At 36.0% G+C, this 21,985-nt stretch overlaps 1 protein-coding gene across 1 annotated transcript in view; it reads right to left on the bottom strand.

Moving 5' to 3' along the window:
* Window positions 1-29: 29 nt before the first annotated feature.
* Window positions 30-21,985, bottom strand: part of sv2a (synaptic vesicle glycoprotein 2A) — a 39,087-nt gene continuing 17,131 nt past the window's right edge. The window contains exons 3-13 of the mRNA XM_016281976.1: window positions 14,177-14,357; window positions 12,692-12,843; window positions 11,252-11,385; window positions 11,045-11,134; window positions 10,521-10,631; window positions 9,102-9,190; window positions 8,848-9,012; window positions 7,074-7,207; window positions 2,867-3,070; window positions 2,597-2,756; window positions 30-1,684 (exon numbers count right to left, since the gene is read on the bottom strand). Coding sequence (XP_016137462.1) covers window positions 1,501-1,684; window positions 2,597-2,756; window positions 2,867-3,070; window positions 7,074-7,207; window positions 8,848-9,012; window positions 9,102-9,190; window positions 10,521-10,631; window positions 11,045-11,134; window positions 11,252-11,385; window positions 12,692-12,843; window positions 14,177-14,357 — 1,604 coding nt within the window. The 3' untranslated portion in view covers window positions 30-1,500. The remainder of the gene's footprint in view (window positions 1,685-2,596; window positions 2,757-2,866; window positions 3,071-7,073; window positions 7,208-8,847; window positions 9,013-9,101; window positions 9,191-10,520; window positions 10,632-11,044; window positions 11,135-11,251; window positions 11,386-12,691; window positions 12,844-14,176; window positions 14,358-21,985) is intronic.

The following is a 21,985-nucleotide window of genomic DNA, read 5'->3' as shown; positions in this document are numbered from 1 at the left end:
CATACCATTTGTTTATTATTTGAAACATTTCACATGCAAGCACACATACTTCCATACTTACACACACACCCACACACAGACGGATACCTCTGTTTCTTTACAAGAACACAAGAGAAAACGTGAAGGAGGGCGATTGTGTGTGCTGCAAATCAGTGTATTGACTTGTTCAGTCATTTTTTTATATATTTGCTTTGATAAAAAAAAATGAAATCCCTTAATGAACAGATAAACTGTATATACATACATCAAATGGAATCTATCTAAGACATATGTTGATACTAGTTCAACATTTGAACATGTAAATATCTTTTCTTATATATATGTTGATATATTTAATAATAGTTTGAGTGTTCAAACAGACAGACTTGAATTACAGCTAATTTTTATATATTTATATTCAATACATAATTTACATAATCATCAAAATAAAACTTTTGTTTTTGACAGTTTAATCAAATCACATTGTGCTTCATTTGTTCATTTTTTTCCTTTAGTTTTTTCTTAATGGATTTTTATGTATGAAAACGGGGCGAATGTAACGTTTATCTCAATGATGGCGCACATTCGAAAGCGACGCCACTAAAACTGCTCTGTGGATCTCAATAGGAACACAAACTCTGGGACAAAGTATGATAGTAGCATAAAACAATGCAAAGTATGAATAATGGCATACTAAACCATACAAATGACAACCCATCATGTCACTTATCTCATATTTTACATCATGTCCAAAGAATCATAGGTAGAGTAGCGTAATACAGAGCACTTTCATCAGTTATGTTCACTATCTTCAAGCATATTCTTATGAATCGACACGCTTCATTGCATGCACAACACCGTCAATAATCAGACGTTTTGAAAGAACAACCGAATTTGAATTCCGAAAGCCAAAAATGAGTGAACCACTGTCTATAGTAATGTGACGTCAGTGTTAATGCATTAAAACATCTAAAAAGTGAGGAGTGCTTGAGCCGATATTGCAGACAATTGCGGCATCACACACTTTTTAAGTTTTTGGGACACAACGGACTAGAGTAAAGCAACAACAATAACCATCACCAGCACCACTAGATCAACACTGTCCATTCAAATATATCTACCTACTGCTTTCACGGGTCCTCAGTGACGGTTTTCAAATCACGTGATGGCTCGGATGAAGATTAAAGGGAAAGTCAAAAATGATCATGTTAAATTTCACATTCATTTCATAACGTAAAGCTGGAATGTGTTTAACATGGCAGTTTTTCTACACACACACACACACATACACATAGGGTTTCCAATATTCCTGTAAGACAGTGAGACATCAGCAGGGAACATGTCTATAAATGTAGATCGGAATGAAATCAAATTAAATTGAATGAAATAATAATACGATTGCACATATTGGAGGAATGAAGATATCTGTAAATGTTGGATTTGTGTGGGCTGCTTCCAGCATTGCTCACTCAAGGACAGGGTCAAACTCAAACGCCGCCACCTGCATGCTGGAACGCTGCACTATTGAAGCACCTGACCGCGAGTCTCAGGAAGCTTGAGAGCCAAGAAGCTTCCGACTGCCAAAGCTGCTGATGCAAAGAGGATGGGCACCGCTTTAGTGATGCCCACAAACGACTGGAAGATGCTGATGCCCAGAACTGCAGCTAACTTACAGAGGGCGTTTAGAAAGCCAAAGGCTGTAGTTCTGTGGAAAAGAAGAAAAATATTTAAAATTTCATAAATCAGATCTATTTATAAAGAAATTCGTCCTTCTTTTTCAAAGAAGTCTCTTATGCTCACCAAGGCTCCTTTTATTTGCTCTAAAAACAGTAATATTGTGAAATATCATTAAAATTTTAAATAACTTTTTTCCTATTTTAAAATGAAATTTATTCCTGTGATGCAAAGATAACTTTTCAGCTTTTCACATGATCCTTCAGAAATCATTCTACACTTTTTTTAATTAAAGGTTCTTTATTGGTCACTGATGGTTCCACAAAAAAAGCTTTAACAACCATGGAACTTTTTCATTGCAGAAGAGCTTCTTAATAGCAGAAAAAAATTCTTCAGACTAAGAAAAACATGATTCTTATAAGAACTGTTCACTAAAAGGTTTTTGCTAAATAGAAAGTTATTTGTGATCTTTTATAATATTGTAAATGTCTCCAAAACTGTCAGTTTCTGAAATCGATTCTGAACTCTTAGGGGTGCTAAAGAGCCCCTTTTGTAAAGCAGGCACTGTCAGCATATTTTCTTAGAAATAATGCATAGCACTTTGTGGCAGAACTGCTGAGACTTCATTCATTTTGACTGAGAATTTTTAGATATGCCCTAAATTATGATGTATTTGATCTGCACTGCAGTGGCAATGCAGCACAGAATTACTGACATACATTTGATCTATTAATCTTTCGAATCATTTCACACAGTATGAAAACATTTTCATTAAAGGAGAAGAGAATCTTGCTTTTATTCAATTCCTTTACAAATATACATTGTAAAATGTGGCGTAAGTGCCCAAATATGTATTGAGATCACTGTTAAATACACACGCAGAGAGAAAAGAGGACAATTGTGATAGATGCACAGTAATCACAGAAATACGAGCTTGACCCACCTCTTGTCCGAGGGGTACAGCTCCACTGTTAGCACATCCAGGGCATTCCACGACGCAATGCTGATGCCCCCAAACAGACAGAGCAAGGCAATCATAGCAGATTCACTGTTTCCAAACGACAGGAAGAAGCAGCTGACGCAGGAAATCACACTGGAACCCGCTGCACCAGATGACAAGAGTGAGAACAAATGTTTATTATTTTTTAAAAAGAATTCATATTATTCAGAGCTCCAAAAACTATTTAGCACTGATGCAACTTGTTTTTCTTACCCAGCATTCTTAGACGTCCGATCTTGTCCATGAGCAGGGCAGACACGATGTTCCCGGGCAGGACAGCAAGTGTGCCGAGGAAGCTGACGAAATAGATCATGTACGCGTTGTTCTCATCGCTGAAATCCAGCATACAGCCCTCTTTGTTATGCAGAAAAGTGCTGTTGATGAGTTTGCTGTTGATCAGCCGGTACTTGAACAAGTCTAGAAACAGATGAGAGCTCTTGTTAACCAATGCAGCAGTGATTCTTCCAGTACACCAATTTAAGTATGCAGGCGTTTCTAGGTCAAATTTCTAAATTGCCAAGTTTTGGCTTTGTTCTCCTACAAGCTCTCTACAGTCCTCAAACATTATATGTAAGTCTCTTTGCATTGCTTTGACCATTCTCTGTAGATCCCACCTTATTGTATCCTACGATTGGTCGATTATGTACAATGTCTGCACGCTACTGGTCAAACTACTTTTCAGTCATTACCTTCAGCAAGTATGAAAACAATAGCAAAGTAAAGCCAAAACCTGGATATTTTAGACAACTTAGAAATCATAGCCAAGACATGTCTGGGAAAAAGAAGACGTATGGTCACCCTAGAGTAAATAAACATCTTTATGCATGTAGTCTAATGCATTGAGCTACTTCAAGACGCAGAGGACAGAAACCAACTGAATTTTTGACATTTGCCTCCATACTAAAACCTTGTAAGCTGTCTACTGCCTTCAAATAGTTATTCACACAGGATATGGATTCTATATATCATTGCCATCCTGGATTAATTTATTCACTTAACTTTTTGAAAAACAGCATTTTGCATGCCAAAAGAAAATTCAGGAACACAAAAGAAGATATATTGAAGAATGTTGGTAACCAAACGGTTTTGGGTCCTGTTGACTTCTATAGTGTGGACAAAAAATAAGATGGAAAGGTTTGGTTACCAATATCTTCTTTTGGGTTTTAAAGAAGAAATGCACACAGGTTTGGAATGACTTGAGGATGAGTAAATTATGAAAAAATAAATTATAATAAAAGCATCTGCAAATGCATTCATGTAAACATTAAAATGCTGTCTAGGTAGGCAGTGTACTAGGTTTTGGAACAGAGTCTTTGTTTCTTAGCCTCATCATTTATTTTCAAGCTGCTCAAGGTAGGGCTGGGTATCATTCAAAAATTTCCGATACGATACCGATACCTTGACTTCGATATCGGTTCCTGAATGATACTTTTTTCGATACCAATTTTATGAAATCAATTTTAACAACATTACGTTATCTTAAAAAAAAACCAAAAAAAAAACCTTGGCTTTATTTTTCAGCTTGTTGATGTTTATACAGACTCAAAGACTCATCTCTTGAGCCACTGCACAAAGGAACAAAATGTAACCAACACAATAAATCAGTGCAAATCGTTTTAAAAAAGCTCAAATAGTCTTCAGTTTTCACATCTGTTATTTAAAACGCATAGCTCAGACAGAATCATAATTTCTATTCATTTTCCACTGATTTACTGATGAGCATTAGCAGCTTCCAGCGCTGTCTGCTTGTGTTCTCTCTTCCATGATCGCTGCTCTGACTCAGAGGTAATAACATATTTAATTTCAGCAACATTACATGGCCAAAACACACATTAGATGGCAATCGAAAGTTATTACAAACACTCGATGGTGGTTTAAAGTGAGTTTTGAATAAAAGCGGAATATAAATCTTATTTATTGTCTTATGTAGCATGATGCTACAGTTTGCATGAATGGTCATGTAACGTTAGTATGAACGGACATCTGCATCCAGAAGAGGATTGGGAGAATGTCATATGGTCAGATGAAACCAAAATATAACTTTTTGGTAAAAACTCAACTTGAGGAGAAAGAATGCTGAGTTGCATCCAAAGAACACCATACCTACTGTGAAGCATGGGGGTGGAAACATCATGCTTTGGGGCTGTTTTTCTGCAAAGGGACCAGGACGACTGATCTGTGTAAACGAAAGAATGAATGGGGCCATGTATCGTGAGATTTTGAGTGAAAACCTCCTTCCATCAGCAAGGGCATTGAAGATGAAACGTGGCTGGGTCTTTCAGCATGACAATGATCCCAAACACACCGCCCGGGCAACGAAGGAGTGGCTTCGTAAGAAGCATTTCAAGGTCCTGGAGTGGCCTAGCCAGTCTCCCGATCTCAACCCCATAGAAAATCTTTGGAGGGGGTTGAAAATCCGTGTTGCCCAGCGACAGGCCCAAAACATTACTGCTCTAGAGGAGATCTGGATGGAGGAATGGGCCAAAATACCAGCAACTGTGTGTGAAAACCTTGTGAAGACTTACAGCAAACGTTTGACCTCTGTCATTGCCAACAAAGGGTATATAACAAAGTATTGAGATGAAATTTTGTTATTGACCAAATACTTATTTTCCACCATAATTTGCAAATAAATTCTTTAAAAATCCTACAATGTGATTTTCTGGATTTTTTTTTCTCATTTTGTCTCTCATAGTTGAGGTATCCCTATGATGAAAATTACAGGCCTCTCTCCTCTTTTTAAGTGGGAGAACTTGCACAATTGGTGGCTGACTAAATACTTTTTTTTCCCCACTGTAACACGTGCTTTCGGTCGTGTAGTATGAATAAACGGACATCTGCATATGATTGGAACTCAACGCAGCTCCTGCACTCTCCATTGGAAATGTGACTCAGAGGTAATAACATATTTAATTTCAGCAACATTACATGGCCAAAACACACATTAGATGGCAATCGAAAGTTATTACAAACACTCGATGGTGGTTTAAAGTGAGTTTTGAATGCGGAATATAAATCTTATTTATTGTCTTATGTAGCATGATGCTACAGTGTGCATGAATGGTCACATAACACGTGCTTTCGGTCGTGTAGTATGAATAAACGGACATCTGCATATGATTGGAACTCAACGCAGCTCCTGCACTCTCCATTGGAAATTAATGGCTTCCGGTCTGTCGCGACTCACTTGTCGTTTGTCAGAGATAGTGGAAAGCCGGGTGTGCCTCACACGTCCTGAAAAGTGAAGCTGCGGGCTCTTTGATCACCCCCTGGTGGCTGGCTGCAGTACAGGTCATAAACCCCGCCCTCTCTATGTATCTCTATGGGACTGGAGTCAAAATAAAAAAATTCATCTCACTTCAATACAATTTTCCGAAAGATGGTTTTGGTAATTTAAGGTAGTTGTTATCATGCTGATATATGTTCAATTGTTCGTTTTTATGATACGTTTGATTTTAGCTAGTAATTTAATGCTATAAAAACGGGGTGTGTCATTATGGTTGATTGGGACTGTGGGAGTTTGACTTTGGCTCCAAATGACGTCATTTACTCAAGATGGCAGCGGCCATACTGAGATGCTTTAGCGTCACTTTTCTATAGTGGAAGGAATAGGAGACACGTCGTCCATCTTTTTTTACTGTCTATGTGGAAAGCCAGCTTGAAAAGCAGTGGAAACGCCAGTACGACGAGGATCGTTTTCATTTTAAAACAAAAACGCGCCAGTGTAAATGTGGCTGGGATGCATTCACACTACAGCCTCACGTGTGCGCCACATCTCTGAGCATAACCGGTGTAAACTAGTAGGTGTGTTCGACTTGACGCGGACTGACTGTGCAGACCGATCAGTGTATTACAGTACCACGAGAGTTATAGAGAGCAGACTGCCCTGCACACTTTCGAATCGCTCTCTTGGATGTCAAACACTGATCGATCTGCGCTGCGCTGCGCCGCTTCTAGTCGAACACACCGGCAAGTGCTGCAGGCTTATTGGCTCACTGACGCTGATGAGATTAACCCCTTAGGTATCGAAATTTGGTACGGAACGACGAGATGTTTTTTGATACTCTATGGTATCGAGGGAATTCGGTGCCTAAAGTATCAAACTCGATACCCAGCCCAGGGAAACAATCATAAACGCACAGCACGACTGAATCAGGAAAAGCAGATTGTCATTCCTTCACAGACAAGCAGAGGAAGAATCTGAGCTGGTGTTGCTAGGATACCTGAAACATTTTCAATGCATTCAATAGCTCTAGAAACAGGAGCCATTTTAACCGAAGAAAAACATGTCATACGAGTGTCTTCTTATAAAGGATCAAAGCTTTGAACGACTACGGCTGGAATTCAAATATTTTATACGTCTGAATGCTGTTGAATGCCAATGCTATATTTTTTTTATACAGGTGAGATGTTTTCTCACCTGTGTTGTAGAAGAGGGTGGAGATGAAGGTGCAGTTTCTAAAGAAGGTGTTGCTTGACGTGATATCCTCAAAGTAGCATTCCTCAAACATGGAGTCTTCAAATACCATCGACTTCATCTTCAGATTCAAGAACCTTTAAAGACAAAGTGAAAAGATTCACTAAGAAATTTGTATTGCTGCCTTAGAGGTATTCAGAATTCCTTTAGCTTCTATAAAGCGGCCCAAATACAAATGGATAACGGATAATGCAATCGCCAAAAACACACGTTTTGTTTGTCCTGTTGTAAACATGAAATATTATACATAAGACAGATAAATATTAAGCACCAAAACAATAAAACAAACCACAACAGAGAAATAATACAGTACAACGCAAATAATAAACAGAAATGTATTGAACAAATATACAGTATACATTTGTAAATGTTTCTCCTATAATACTGTAAGAAAAATACAAATATAAATCGTTAAGATAATTACTGACAGGCAATAAGAATAAATAAAAGTCTAGTAAAAGTAAAAGTCTTCATCTGGTCTCTGTGATTTTGTATCATTCCTATTGGATATGTTGTGCATGTTGAGACAAATTTGTATTTAGACTTTATTGAAGGTCATGAAATTAAAACAGCATTGTGACTACAAAACAAAAAGCGTTAGCTGATAAGAGATGAGCTTGTATATAAACCCACATTCCTGATTAGCTGAACATAAACTAGATTTGTGGGAAAGACTTTATCTAGTTGAAGTGGAACAGCTGCTCATAATTGGGACACATTATTTGAGTAAAACTGTAGGACACTGAGTGATTAATAGTTTCATAGAGGGGCTGGAGGGGGATCACAGTATCACAGGCTTCACATGAAAGCTTCTGAGGAACAGTTGCTCTGTTACAAACTCTAGTGAGCTGCCTTACGGTCTACAGGCAGCCACCTATGTGAAATTGATTTCTCTCAACTCGTCTGCATTCGCATGATTTTTGGGACTCTGGGATTGTCTTTCTAAAAAAATATACATGCTGTATGATCAAGGTTGTTATTGTAACTAAATCTAAAACTAAAAAAAAACATTTTTGTTAAGTGAAATAAAGCTGAAATATAAACATTAGATGAAAAACCTAAATTTAAAGTTTGAAGTACAAAAATTACTAAAACTAAAATAAACAAAAATCTGAAGCCACAGTATATAGAAATATTTAATAATATTTGAAATAAAAATGACAAAAACATACAATTTCTACAACTTAAAAGTAAAATGAAAACTGAATATATATATATATATATATATATATATATATAGCCAATTTAAAAAATATATAAATTGGCTTATATATATATATATATGATTAAATCGCATCCAAAATAAAAGCTTTTGTTTACATATTATATGTGTGTATACTGTGTATATTTATTAATTATATCTGAAAAAATTAAGGGGGTCTGAATACTTTCCGTACCCACTGTATATATATATATATATGCTACATAAGCTATATATATATATATAAAGCTAATTTAAAATATTAATAAATACTGCATATGATGCTGCCTTAGATTTTGGCTCAAAAAATTTGTCTGCCATAAATGAAAGAAAAACAAAAGATAAGGCATGCTCAATAAGATAAGGTTGTTGTGTCATTCTCTCACACTTAAATTGCATATAATCTGGAATATACCTTTAAACAAGCAAATGTCACAAACACAATTCACCTTTCATAGAAAGGCCAGGCCTGTTTACTGAAATATGTCTGGCATACTGCCTGTGAGCAGCGCTTACTTGTTGTTGAAGTACTCTCCATTCCGGTGGATCTGGTTCTCCAAGGTGAAGTTAAAGGTCACATGCTCTACTTTCTCTTTGATGAAGACCTTTGTGCGAGAGGAGTACTCTTGTTTCTGCAGGTATTTGATCATGTCAGGGAACCAAACAGTCAGCCCATAGTAGCTGGAGACAGAGAGCAACAAGACATGAAACGATGCAGAGATGCATTCATAGGATGGGTTGGAAAATGCACGTGGTTCAGGGTAGTTTACCTGAAGGACATGGAAAACCACACGGCCATCATCATGTAGGTGATCCTCCGGTATTCTGGATTAAACACTGTCAAGAAGTTGCTCCACACCTGGAAACCCAAAATTAAGCAGCATTTTATTTGAGTCCAATGTACTATAGAGACTTTAGTCTTTGTAACTTATGGAAACTAAGCTGCAGATATGTGTCAATCAGAATCGCCATAGTTACAAAGTCACTAAAACGTAAGCATGTTAACATATGACCACCCGCATTTACATATCAATGCCTATTCAGTCCTCAGCAAATTGGTGAGGGCATTATTATTTATTTCATGCAAAGAGGCTAGCCAATTATAATAACAATCATTTTCATACGGTATATAAAATGCTGTTTAAAAGTTTGGGGTTGAACAAGATTTTTTTATGTTTTTGAAGGAGGTCACCAAAGCTGCATTTATTTGATCAAAAATACAGTTATCCTGTCACATGTGTCACTTGATTATTCTAATATGCTGATTTGTTTCTTAAGATATATTTCAGTAACACTTTATTTTAAGTTGTCTTTGTTACACGTTACATGTACTTACTATTATAATAACAATAAATTATGTGTAATTACATGCAAGTAACCCTAAACCAAACCCTAACCATATAGTAAGTACATGTAGATATTAAAATGAATATGACTTAAATGAATAATTACGCTGTAACAAGGACGCCTTAAAAATAAAGTTTAACCAATATTTTGTATTATTATAAATGTTGAAAACAGTTGTGCTGCTTAGTTATTTTATTATTATTATATAATTTTTATATTTTCAGTTTTTATGTTAATTTGAGTTTTGCTCTTTTGTCATATTTATTAGTTTTTGTTCTTTTTAAATATTATTTAGATGTATTTTTTTTTATTTCAGTTTCAACTTTTATTTATTTCCAGTTAGTCATTTTAGAGCTTCAACATAAAATTATTTTAGTTAGTTGCTACTATGTATTTCTTCATTTGATATTTTATTATTAATTCATTTTTATTTTGTTTTGAGGTTAACAAATTTGTTTCTAATAGTTTTAGCCCTGGTGCTGCTTCATATTTTTGTGGAAAACGTGATACATTTTTTTCAGGATTCTGTGGTGAATAGAATTTTCAAAAGAACAGTATTTAAATATAAATCTTTTGTAACATTATAAATGTATTTCTGTCACTTTTTATCAATGTAATGCATGCTTGCTGAATGAAAGTGTTAATGAAAAAAAAACGTACTGACCCCAAACATTTGAGCAGCAGTGTTTAATGAAACGATGACTTTTTGTTGCAAGAAACTTTGACTGATATAAAATGAAATGTGCAAAAGAATAGAATATGTCCTCTGTAGATGATTTGAAATAAAAGTTTCATTTGGTAGTTGTTGTTTGAGTGATTCTTGCAGTGTTATGGTACTCTACCTGATGGAAGAGGTTGGTCAGCTTGATCCTCCAGCGCTGATGCCAGGCTGTGGCCTCTCCACCCATGTCAACCAACTCATCCATCTGCTTCACCGTCTTAATAGTGGTGACCTGAGGATTTCACAGCATGCTTCAAAACGTGCCTTCATACTTCACTGATATTCTCAGTTTTGTGTGGCTAATTGGTAGGAATAGCCTATATTAACTACAGTACTTGGCAATGAGAGGTGAGCCGTGTCTAATTAACAAGATTAAGATTTACAATGCTAATCGTTGCAGACTTTAAAAGGGTCCATAATGCTTACAGAATGTTGTTTAAGTTCCCAAAATAAAAAAATAACTTTATTGACCTTCATTAAATGTGCATTAAAGCCAATTTAACTCCAGTTCGGCCAGATAAATGGAAACCCATAAGTGTGGCTGCATAATTCATTTCTAATTCATACTGAGAAATGAACATTTCCACAGATCACTTCCGTTTTAATGTTATTGTTCTTTCTGATGGTGAATCTAGCAGTACTCACAGAGAAAACCCTCTCCGGGTAGCCCTTGGCCCTCATGTTGGTGTCATGGACCTGCTTCAGAATCATCCAAGCTTCATCATGTTTTCCGTTCTGTTAAAACACACACATTGCAGCAAAGTCATCTTTCATTAAGGAACTTATTCTGCACTTCTACCTACAGCATGAACCAAAAAACAGATCCAAGCCGGGATGTGGGACGTCACTAACCTCCAGGAAGAAGCGTGGGCTCTCTGGCATGGTGGTCAGCGCAGCGATAGCGGCGACGGCCGGGAACGCACACACCAGCACAAACACTCGCCAGCTGTGAAACTGGTAGGCTGAGCCCATCTGGAAACTCCAGCCTGGTTAAAGGGAAAGGGCATATATTACTAGTTGCAATGAATCAGGCTCAGAAACAAACTTTTCCATTAAGGGGCAACATTCCCCACTGGAATTGATGTCAAGGGGCATTTTTTACCTTTGTATTGTTTTCTTGTATTTATTCAATTAATCCAATCAATCAGAATACTATAATCTATAACCAACAAAATCTTATTAACATCTAAAAAAGTCAAAGGTGGCACAGAAGCTGCATCTTATTTTGTTTGTAAATATGCTATGAGATGAATGTGATTTTACATAGCCTCAAAAGTACATACAAATAAAAAACAGGAACTAAATATAATGTCCTTTCATGCATTTTCACATTTCAACAAAATCAATTATGATTACAATCATAATTGATTTTGTTTAATTGTGCCCCCGCTTTTTTTTTTTTTTTTTCCCCAGCATCTTGCATTTGGGTGATATTTTTGTGATTTTGGTTGCATTTTAAAAGGGCCCCAAGCCCTTGTTAATTTCTGACCCTGCACTAAATGAACATATTTTAAGTCATAAAATATCCAAAATAATTAATGATATCAAAATGTTTCAATTTTTTGACTGTAAACTTTTTAAATAGTGAATGCTAAAAAATACCACTTAATTTACAACTAATAAATTATATAGACTTCAGTCTTTCAGGGACAGAGAAACCACACTGAAAAAAATGGTGAGCTAAAAAATTTTTTCATGTGGTAAAATTAATTTTGTTCAATTAATTGATTTTATTCAAACTACATTTTTTAAATTTAACATTACTGAATCAACCTGAGTATTTTAGGATACATCAACAAAACTACATTTAAGGGTAAGATTGGGTATAGTAGAAATATCTCTTTACTGTAACAATTACAGGTTACCACTTTTTACATTGAATTATAACTTTAGTGCATAATTAACATTCACATATAACATAATTAACAGTCATCACCCAAGCCACACCTGGAACAGTTTGTGCACAAGCTTGTTTGGACAATGTTTTCATTGTCATCAAAATCATGTTATACTTTTGAAGATAAGCTGATGAAATTTATAACCACTTTTAACATTGTCCCTAAATCCTTTATTGATCATCACATGACACGATAATTGGTGGAATTACTTTCAGTGACATCTGCATCTTAAGTTAGCGGTTCAGTCCCCTCTGGAGTAAGCTGAGGTTAAGTGTCCTGCTCAAGGGCACAGTGGTGATAAGTTAATGGAGCTACAACCTTTCAGCTACCAGCTGAGATCAATTAACCATTAAGCTACAGAACACCACCCAAACAATGTGAGCATGATGGTTACCATAGTGAGGAATGATGGCCCAGGCCATGGCAGCAGCGTAGATGCCTCCAATCATCCAGAACATGCAGAGCCAGCTCAAGTGCTCACCACGCTTCTCTTGAGCCAGAAACTCAGAGTAATACGAGAACACGATGGGAATAGAGCCACCAATCCTACAGCACAAAACAGAGAGGGACTCCATTATTAGGATATTGTGCGTCATTTAAAAAAAAAAATGGAATGAAATTGAAAATAAGGTAACTGCTGTTTTTTTTACTATTTTATTTTTTACATTATAACCAATTACAGTGAAAATTCTGGGTATTTCCAGAATCATTAGATCATATGTGTATTAACCTATAGAAATATAATATTTCAATAAATTATATGCATTCAGAAAATCTGTCCTTCCACCATATTTCATAATAGGTTTATAATATATGCTGAAAACAATTGGTGTACAATTTACTTCTGTAGGATTTGCTAATAATGAAAACATTTTCAAATTCAAGTTTTTAGTAAATTTCAGCAAAAATGACAAAGAAATGGCAAGTAACACATTGAATTCAACATGACATTTTTGAAGTAAAAAGACTAATTAAATATTTGCTTGTAAAACACATTATTAATCCATTAATTTTAATTTACAACTTCCAAATAAATTTTTTTGAGTGTATCATAATTTGTATTGGTAACAAACAAAAAAACTAGAACTATTAAAAATCTTGTGTTAATTGAAATAAAGTTGAAATAAAATAAAAAAGAAATAATAGATGAAAATATTTAAAAGAAAAATAGAAATGCTGCGACTTCACAGCTAACAGAAATAAGCAAAAGTATTAGTATTACTAAAAATACAAATAAAACTATTAATAAAACTAATGTTTATAATACATTAAAAGTACATGTACAGAAACTTAAAAAAACTAACATTTATAAAAATGACAAAAGCACATAAAATCACTAACTAAAATGAAAATGACAACTGAAAATATAAAAAAAGCTTATTCAAAATGGGCAAAAAGTAAACATATATATATATATATATATATATATATATGCACACACACACATACTGAATATACATTTATACATATTTGCTTGCTCTAATTCATGTAAAATATTTTGATTCAAATTTTTAAATCATATTAATTTTATCTGAAAGATAGCCAAATTTTGCCCTACCTTCATATCTATTTTTTATATATAATAAATATCAATTAACAATCAATCTCCACACACCTGACGACAATTGATAGGTGCGTAGGAAACAGAGACCACAAAGATCAAAACTCAAGGAAAAAGAAAACAATTCCCGCACACTGTCAATTAGTGCAAAAGTATCAAAAACGTATCGGTCGCATGACCTTCATCAGGTATGTTCGTAGGAAGATCAGGAAGATCTTGATGAAGGTCATGCGACCGAAACAAAATTTTTTGTTTTCTTTTTCCTTTATATATAATAAATGTAAAAGAGACTGTAGGTGTTGTGAACTGTTCATTTACCCCACACCGGAGAGCAGACGACAGAACAGGAAAGAGCTGTATCCTTGGACAAAGGAGGAGAAGAAAGCAAAGACACTGTTGATGGAGAGAGAGATAAGAAGAGTCTGTCTGCGGCCGATTCTGTCAGCCAGACCTCCCCACACAAAGGCACCCACCATCATACCCAGATACACAATTAGACCTGCGAGAGAAAGACACAGAGAGACAGGCAGATCAATAACTATACCAGCGTCCTGTCCCAAACAGGATACTCCATACAGACAGTAAATCAAAGTGACCGATAGAGCAGTATGCTGGGTAAAATGACATTTCTGGAACTGGAGCCAAAATACGATTAAAATGTCAAAGTTGTGCTTCTTGTATAGAAGGGAATATTTCCATTGTTTTGTGCCTGAGAGCTCAATTTCATTTTGCCTTTTGTCTGTGTGCGAGGATTTGGTGAATTCACACTGACGGTTCTTTCACAGCTCCAGCACCAGCTGGTCATGTGACTGCGGGTGTGAACACAGACAGGCGTCACCCGGCAACACCACAGCAGACTGCTGGCACCGCTGGCATAGATGTGCTGCCACGGCAATCAGGAAGCAGGGACTCATCCATGGATACAATATAAATGAGCCAAGGAAAATGATATTCCTCAGATGTTGCTCTTTCACCTCTGATTAACATCGTTTTACACCTTGGGTCTTGTTAGCGAAGCTAGTTAAGCACACCAGTATCTGAAAACACAATGGCTCTGTTCCAAAACCTAGTGAGCTGTCTGTCTTACTGTCTGCAGTCTGTATAGGCAACATCTTAACTGAAATGGAAATCTCTATATTGACAATAACATAAATATGCTACTCCTTATGTAATTTGCATAGGAGTTTCAAATCACTCCATAATATTTTCATAATATATATATAAATTGGACAGAGGTATATCACTAATATAGATTTTATGTATATATTATATATTAAGTCTATATGATATTATGTGGGTGTGTCTATATATATATATATAGTTAGTTCTTTAATAATACAACTGTAACAGGTACACTAGCCAACTTAACATAAACGAGAACGGACACCAACTAAGGGAAAACTGAGGGTATTTGTAGGGGAACAAACAAAGGAACTGATGAATTAATTAATCAAACACAGGTGAACAAAATGACAATTAGGAGACTAAGTAAAACTAGGTTACAGGGGAACAGGTTAACTGAAAACACAATGAAAACCAGGACAAAAACTAAACATAACCCTAACAGAAATAGCCCAAAATATATTTAAAAATATACATTTTGCATTCACCCAAAAGGCAGAAAATGTATTTTCTTGGCATTTTTGGCATATGAATAGTCAAAATATATTTAAAATATAAGTATATTTTCTTGTGTACATATATTCTATATGTATATATGTATTTTCAGGCAGGTCCTATTTAAGAGATTTCTTGATTGCGAACAGGTGTGGCAGTAATCAGGCCTGGGTGTGGCTAGAGAAATTGAACTCAGGTGCTCAGGTGAACTTTTGTTTTCCCTTAATAATAAAAACCTTCATTTAAAAACTGCATGTTGTGTTTACTTGTGTTATCTTTGACTAATATTTAAATTTGTTTGATGATCTGAAACATTAAAGTGTGACAAACATGCAAAAAAATAAGAAATCAGGATGAGGGCCAACACTTTTTCACACCACTGTATATATAAAGCATACATATACCTTAAAGCATATTTTCTAATATATTTTGGCATTAGAAGGAACAGATGAATTATATATTTTAAATGTGAAAAACTAAATATTTTCTTGCATTCATATTCTACATATTCATCATATTGTGATTCGGCAAGACCTATGGCATTAAAATAAATCATCTCTTAAAATGTTATGATTATTAAATATATAAACTGCACACACATATTGGGTAAGACCACTGATCTATAATAGAGAATATTTAATTATCATTATATATAGATCAGTGGATAAGACAGATTTTTAAATATATTGGACTACATTTAGAATACTTTCAGTATTGAATGAATTGCATTTATAAACATTTCTCTTCGTTTCACCATCAGAACCAACAGCTATACTCTGATGAGCATCTGTGCTGGTGTCTGGTGTTTCTGCAGGATCTGCAGGTGTTTGAGTTGGTGCTGCAAATGTTGAAGTAGCATTAAAGTTGATTTTGTGAGGCAGCTGTGAGGCATCACTACTTTTCTCTCACCTTGGCCTCATAATGGGCCGCTATGGCAGACAGCCGTGATGATGAGCCTTGATAGGCATCACTGCAATGCAGCACAGGGGTCTGTTATCTCAACCCCTCCTCTCCAGGGCCCATCGGCTTACACTGCACAAACCCTGCACAGGACATGCCCGCGGCTCTCAGCACCTCCTGAGGTGCATTAGCAGAGGGGAGCAGCACTAAAACGGGACGGTGGGATTTAAATACGTCAAGACTGCTCTCTTATTAGCAGTAGAAAGTTGTGTTTGCAGTCTGGGTTGAATTCGATGGGATAAAAAATTGGGTAATGCAAAACAACACTAAGGTAATGGTGAATCTGTCAAAGCATTTACTGCCAAAAACAGTGTAAAAGTAAAAATATATATTCACACTGTAAAACAACAACAACAACAACATTTTACTTGAAGCCTGTATATATATAATGCATTATGAAGTGTTTTTAAAGCATTAAATATGCACTGTAATGCACCTAATAATGTATTGTATGATCTTATGAAGAATTGTAACCACATTTATAATACATTATAATAGTAATCTATTTACTGTTACACCTTTAAGAAATATTATGCATTACCCTGAATTGCACAACACCTGCGGTTTTTAAGTTTTAAATTACAATCATTTATGAAAAGATATAATGTATTTAATATACATTATGAATGCAGTTATAATACATTATACATTTTAATATAGTTTTTTCCAGTAAAATATCTGAACATCATAAAATTTAAATAAATCTAAATAAAAAAATTATTATAATCATAATTTTAGTAATCTTTTTAAAGGTAATATATATTACATTCAATATTTTTGTGTGTGTATGAAATATTTCATATCACATTCACTTAAAATATATCTATATCTTTATATATTGTGTAATTGTGTATATATACACACACATATACATAAATACAGTATATACACACACACATATATATATATATATATACACACACACACTATCTGTAATTAATTATATATATATATATAAATTAAAACTATATATGTATAAATCTTCAAATAAACAATAAAACAATATTTTACTAGAAAACAAGACATAAATTATATTTTTTGCATATTTTTATTGTATTAAATGCTGTTTTAACTGTTAAAGAACAACTTCACATTATACAAAAAAATACTATTGTTTGATGATCATATTCTCAATAATATTCCATAAACAATGTGTTGAGCGTTTGCATTCTGTGGAACTCTGTACTCGTGACCTTATGACCTTCAAAGGCAATGATGCAGAGCACATTTGCTAACCAGACCTGAACAATAGAGATGACAACACCGAACACATGTGCTGTGTGATTTTACACAACTCACTCACCTTACAGCATTAATAAACACGGCTGCGTACGCGGTTAACCATGTGTCTTGAATTTAAAGGGAAGGTCTGTGTTTTACACTACCACTGCTAAACTGATGCAACACGACCCAGCCAATTAAGGCTCGGGATGGTTGAGTGGGCGGGGCTGCCTGCATGATGTCACAGGGGTTTCAGAGATGCAGGAGAGGCGAGGGGCGGGGCAAGAGCCTGGAGACAGTTGACCTCTGCCTCCTCTTCCTCCTCCTCAGAGAGAGAGAGAGCAGAGGGGGAAGGGCGAGAGAGGAGGCTGTGATTCTCCAGCACAGTGACAGGAAAGCACACAGGCTCCAGGGCTGAGGAAGTGAGGGAAAAACAGAGAGAAAGTGGGGGAGGGGCCGGGAGACTATTTATAGAGGCATTTTTTCCTTTCTGCAAGTGTGCCTATGTGTCACAGATGAGGGGAGCGCAATGGACTGTGGCAGGTTTGTGTATTCTGTTCTTCTGTTTCACCCGGACTAAAGTGCCGTTTGGCACCCGGTGTTCTGGTGAGAAACAGGCTAAACGTGTGCGGGTCAAAGATACAGCGGCGTCACCTTTCACCCTCACCACTGAGCTGAGCAGAAACAATCCGCATTAGTGCAGAACAAACAAGGAAATCTGACATAACAGCTGCATCCATCCATGTGCCTATCTATCTATCTATCTATCTGTCTATCTTCTATTGTTCTATCTCACATTTATCTATCTATCTATCTATCCATCCATCTGTCTGTATGTCTGTCTGTCTATCTAGCTACCTGTCTATCTTCTATCTATCTTCTATTGTTCTATCTCACATCTGTCTATCTATATGTCTATATGTCTATCTATCTATCCATCCATCCATCTGTATGTCTGTCTGTCTATCTAGCTACCTGTCTATCTTCTATCTATCTTCTATTGTTCTATCTCACATCTGTCTATCTATATGTCTATATGACTGTCTATCTATCTATCTATTCAACCATCCATCCATCTATCTGTCTGTATGTCTGTCTGTCTCTCTGTCTGTCTATCTTCTATTGTTCTATCTCACATCTGTCTATCTATATGTCTATATGTCTATCTATCTATCTATCTATCTATCTATCCATCCGTCTGTATGTCTGTCGGTCTGTCTATCTAGCTACCTGTCTATCTTCTATCTATCTATCTTCTATTGTTCTATCTCACATCTGTCTATCTATATGTCTATCTATCTATCTATCTATCTATCTATCTATCTGAGCCACTGTAGCATCCATCCATACATCAATGTTCAATACAAATAAAATAATTTAAACCATAAAATCTCCCTGACAGCTGATTTGTCACAACATTTAATGGGGCGATTTACTTTCAGTGCCTTCATAAATAATAATAGTGTTGTATCCATCTTATTTTCATATTACACACACAAAAAACGCAGTTTCTTCTCATTTAGGCCTCATTCGTTGCATTTAAAACCATCAGTAGAGAAACACGTTGCATTTAAAGCCATCAGTAGAGAAACCCACAGGTTGACTGTTGGGTGCAGTGAGCAGAAACAAACCCTCCGCGGGCCATTTCATCCCACACATCCATGCGGTTGGACTTGACTGGAGAGTGTCATGTGACAGAGGCTGAAGAATTTCTGCTGCAGAGCTGCAGCTGCGTGTGCATGGAAACATTTCAGCACTAGGACCCAGCAGAGATACAGACGGCACTCCTGCATGAGTCAGGGCTGTTTTGTAACAGGGGAGAGACCAAGGGCCCTGCTCCCCAATGGAACTCACATACACACGCTCAGCTGAGACCCACGCCGAGTGAATATATCAATGAACAAGCACTGACATGAGCACACAAGCTCACATTATAACCCAAGGTGTGAACCTTACGACCAAGAAAACACATCAGAAATTTCCCAGTAATCACTTAAAAGATAATTTAGCAAATAGCAAACATAAAGAAACAATAAATATGGTTCAAGAGCAGCAACACCTGCGTGCATGCATGAGCAGAGTATTTAAAACTACCAAAATGTCTGTGGATATTATATAATGTTTTTTGGATATGTAACATGATATTCAAGGACTCCATCCATGCAAAAGGACTACTAGAATATTGTATCACAGACCACAAGGAGACAGAACAAGCCATGAAAGCACACTGTGCTGTTCAGCATGTCTATTGTCAGTTAATTATAGCTCAAACTGCATCAATGCTGCGTCGGGTTTGTCCAGGATGGAGAATTGTGTGTCCTTGCTGGATGGACTAACAGATGGTGAAATGGGCACAAGATGACAGTGGAAACTGGCCTTAAGATATATTTTGTTTATGTTACAGAAAGCTATTTTTCCGTGACCACTGATTGAGATTTGATACATTTCTGCTGAAAAAAATAAACAACTTACATCAACGTAATCTGGCTTGCTGGTTTTGCATGGGTTTTAGGCACTTTTTTAGACCAGATAAGACTAGCAAACCAGCATAGTCTGGTTTAAGATGTTGCAAACAATCTAAACGTGAATATCAGTGGTTGTATTGGTTTTCAAAAAATGATGTACTTGTTCCATTCTGACAGAATCTTCTGTGCAACACAAAAGAAGATCTTAGGCAGAATATCTGAGGTTCTGTTTTCCATATTGCATTTCCAAAAATGCAAAAAAAAGGGCCATGAAATATCATCAACATGTAAAATATCATCAGCAAATTTCATTGTAAGGAAAGTGTAGCTTGGACATTGTGCCTAACACTTCATTTTGTGTTTCATAGAAAAAGATAATCATACAGGGTTGAAAAATTGTTAATTTTTTGAGTAAACTAACCTTTATCATCCAGTTTCATTACATTTATTTGCAATACATTAAAATTTTCAATCCTACACATTTTCCAAAAACAATCATCCCTCTCTCTCTCTCTCTCTCTCTCTCTCTCTCTCTCGTGTATATATATATACATATATATATTGTTAACTCTCTCTCTCTCTCTCTCTCTCTCTCTCTCTCTCTCGTGTATATATATATACATATATATATTGTTACGCCTGAGACTGTATTTTAGCCGCTGTTTTGGTGTTTCTTTCTCCAATTCTCTCCAGTCCTGTCTCTTACGGTTCGCCCCACCACCAGTGTGCACAGTGGTAGGTTGTGAGGAGCACCAGCATCTTTCAAAAAGACGAGCATAGAGCAACATCCTCAGAGAGAGAGGCGTGAGAGAATGGAATGTGCACTGTTCATCTTGTTGGACGTTGTTGAGACTGTGTTATCGTATTTATTGTAAGAACTTAAGTTTTGAGTGAATGATTGAAACGTTTATTGTTCTCTCCCTCACGTTTTCCTCTCTCCTCATTCCGAGTGTGAGAGACCATAAATCTGTCTAGCAAGAAGTTTGTGTCATGTGAACGCTGTAGGGGCTAGGTGCCATTTATGTTTAACATGTTTTTCTTCTGTTTTTGGGATTAGTTAAGGAGGTATGGAAGTGCCTGTATCTTCTTTTGCTTTATTTTGTTAGGATATTTAGTTTTGGATTAAGGTAGTTCCTTTTTGTTTATTATTTTGGCCTGGCCTAGCCCTTAAGTTTTTTTGCGTTCTTTTTGTGTAATCAGCTGGCAAAACCAAACTGTTATTCCCTTTTAACCTCACAATAAAAAAGAACCCAAGGAGGTTATCTTGAAAAGGTACCATGACCATCTCTCTTCATTTTATGTTTCACCCCTGGGGTTGCAACAATATATATATATATTAGAAAAAATTAGAATATCGTGAAAAAGTTTTTTAGTTTTTTACTTGTTTCCAAAAGTGAAACTTTCGTATATTCTAGATTCATTACATGTAAAGTAAAATATTTCAGAAGTTTTTTGGTTTTAATTTGGCTGATTAGAGCTTACAGCTCATGAAAGTAAAAAAATCAGTATCTCAAAATATTAGAATATTTGCATTTGAGTTTCATTAAATGACCATCCCTAGAGTATAAATTCCGGGTATCTCTTGTTCTTTGAAACCACAATAATGGGGAAGACTGCTGACTGGGCAGGGGCCAAAAAGATGACCATGCCCCCCCGCCACAAAGAGGGTAAGTCACAGAAGGCCATTACTGAAAGGGGTGGCTGTTCACAGAATGCTGTATCAAAGCATATTAAATGCAAAGTTGACTGTAAGGAAGAAAATGGGTAGGAAAAGGTGCACAAGCAACAGGGATGACCGCAAGCTTGAGAATACTGTCAAGCAAAGCCGATTCAAAAACTTGGGAGAGCTTCACAAGGAGTGGGC

The sequence above is a fragment of the Sinocyclocheilus grahami genome, unplaced genomic scaffold, assembly GCF_001515645.1.
Source record: "Sinocyclocheilus grahami isolate Dianchi unplaced genomic scaffold, SAMN03320097.WGS_v1.1 scaffold153.1, whole genome shotgun sequence".
Classification (NCBI taxonomy): domain Eukaryota; kingdom Metazoa; phylum Chordata; class Actinopteri; order Cypriniformes; family Cyprinidae; genus Sinocyclocheilus; species Sinocyclocheilus grahami.
This window is presented reverse-complemented; position numbering and strand designations above follow the sequence as displayed.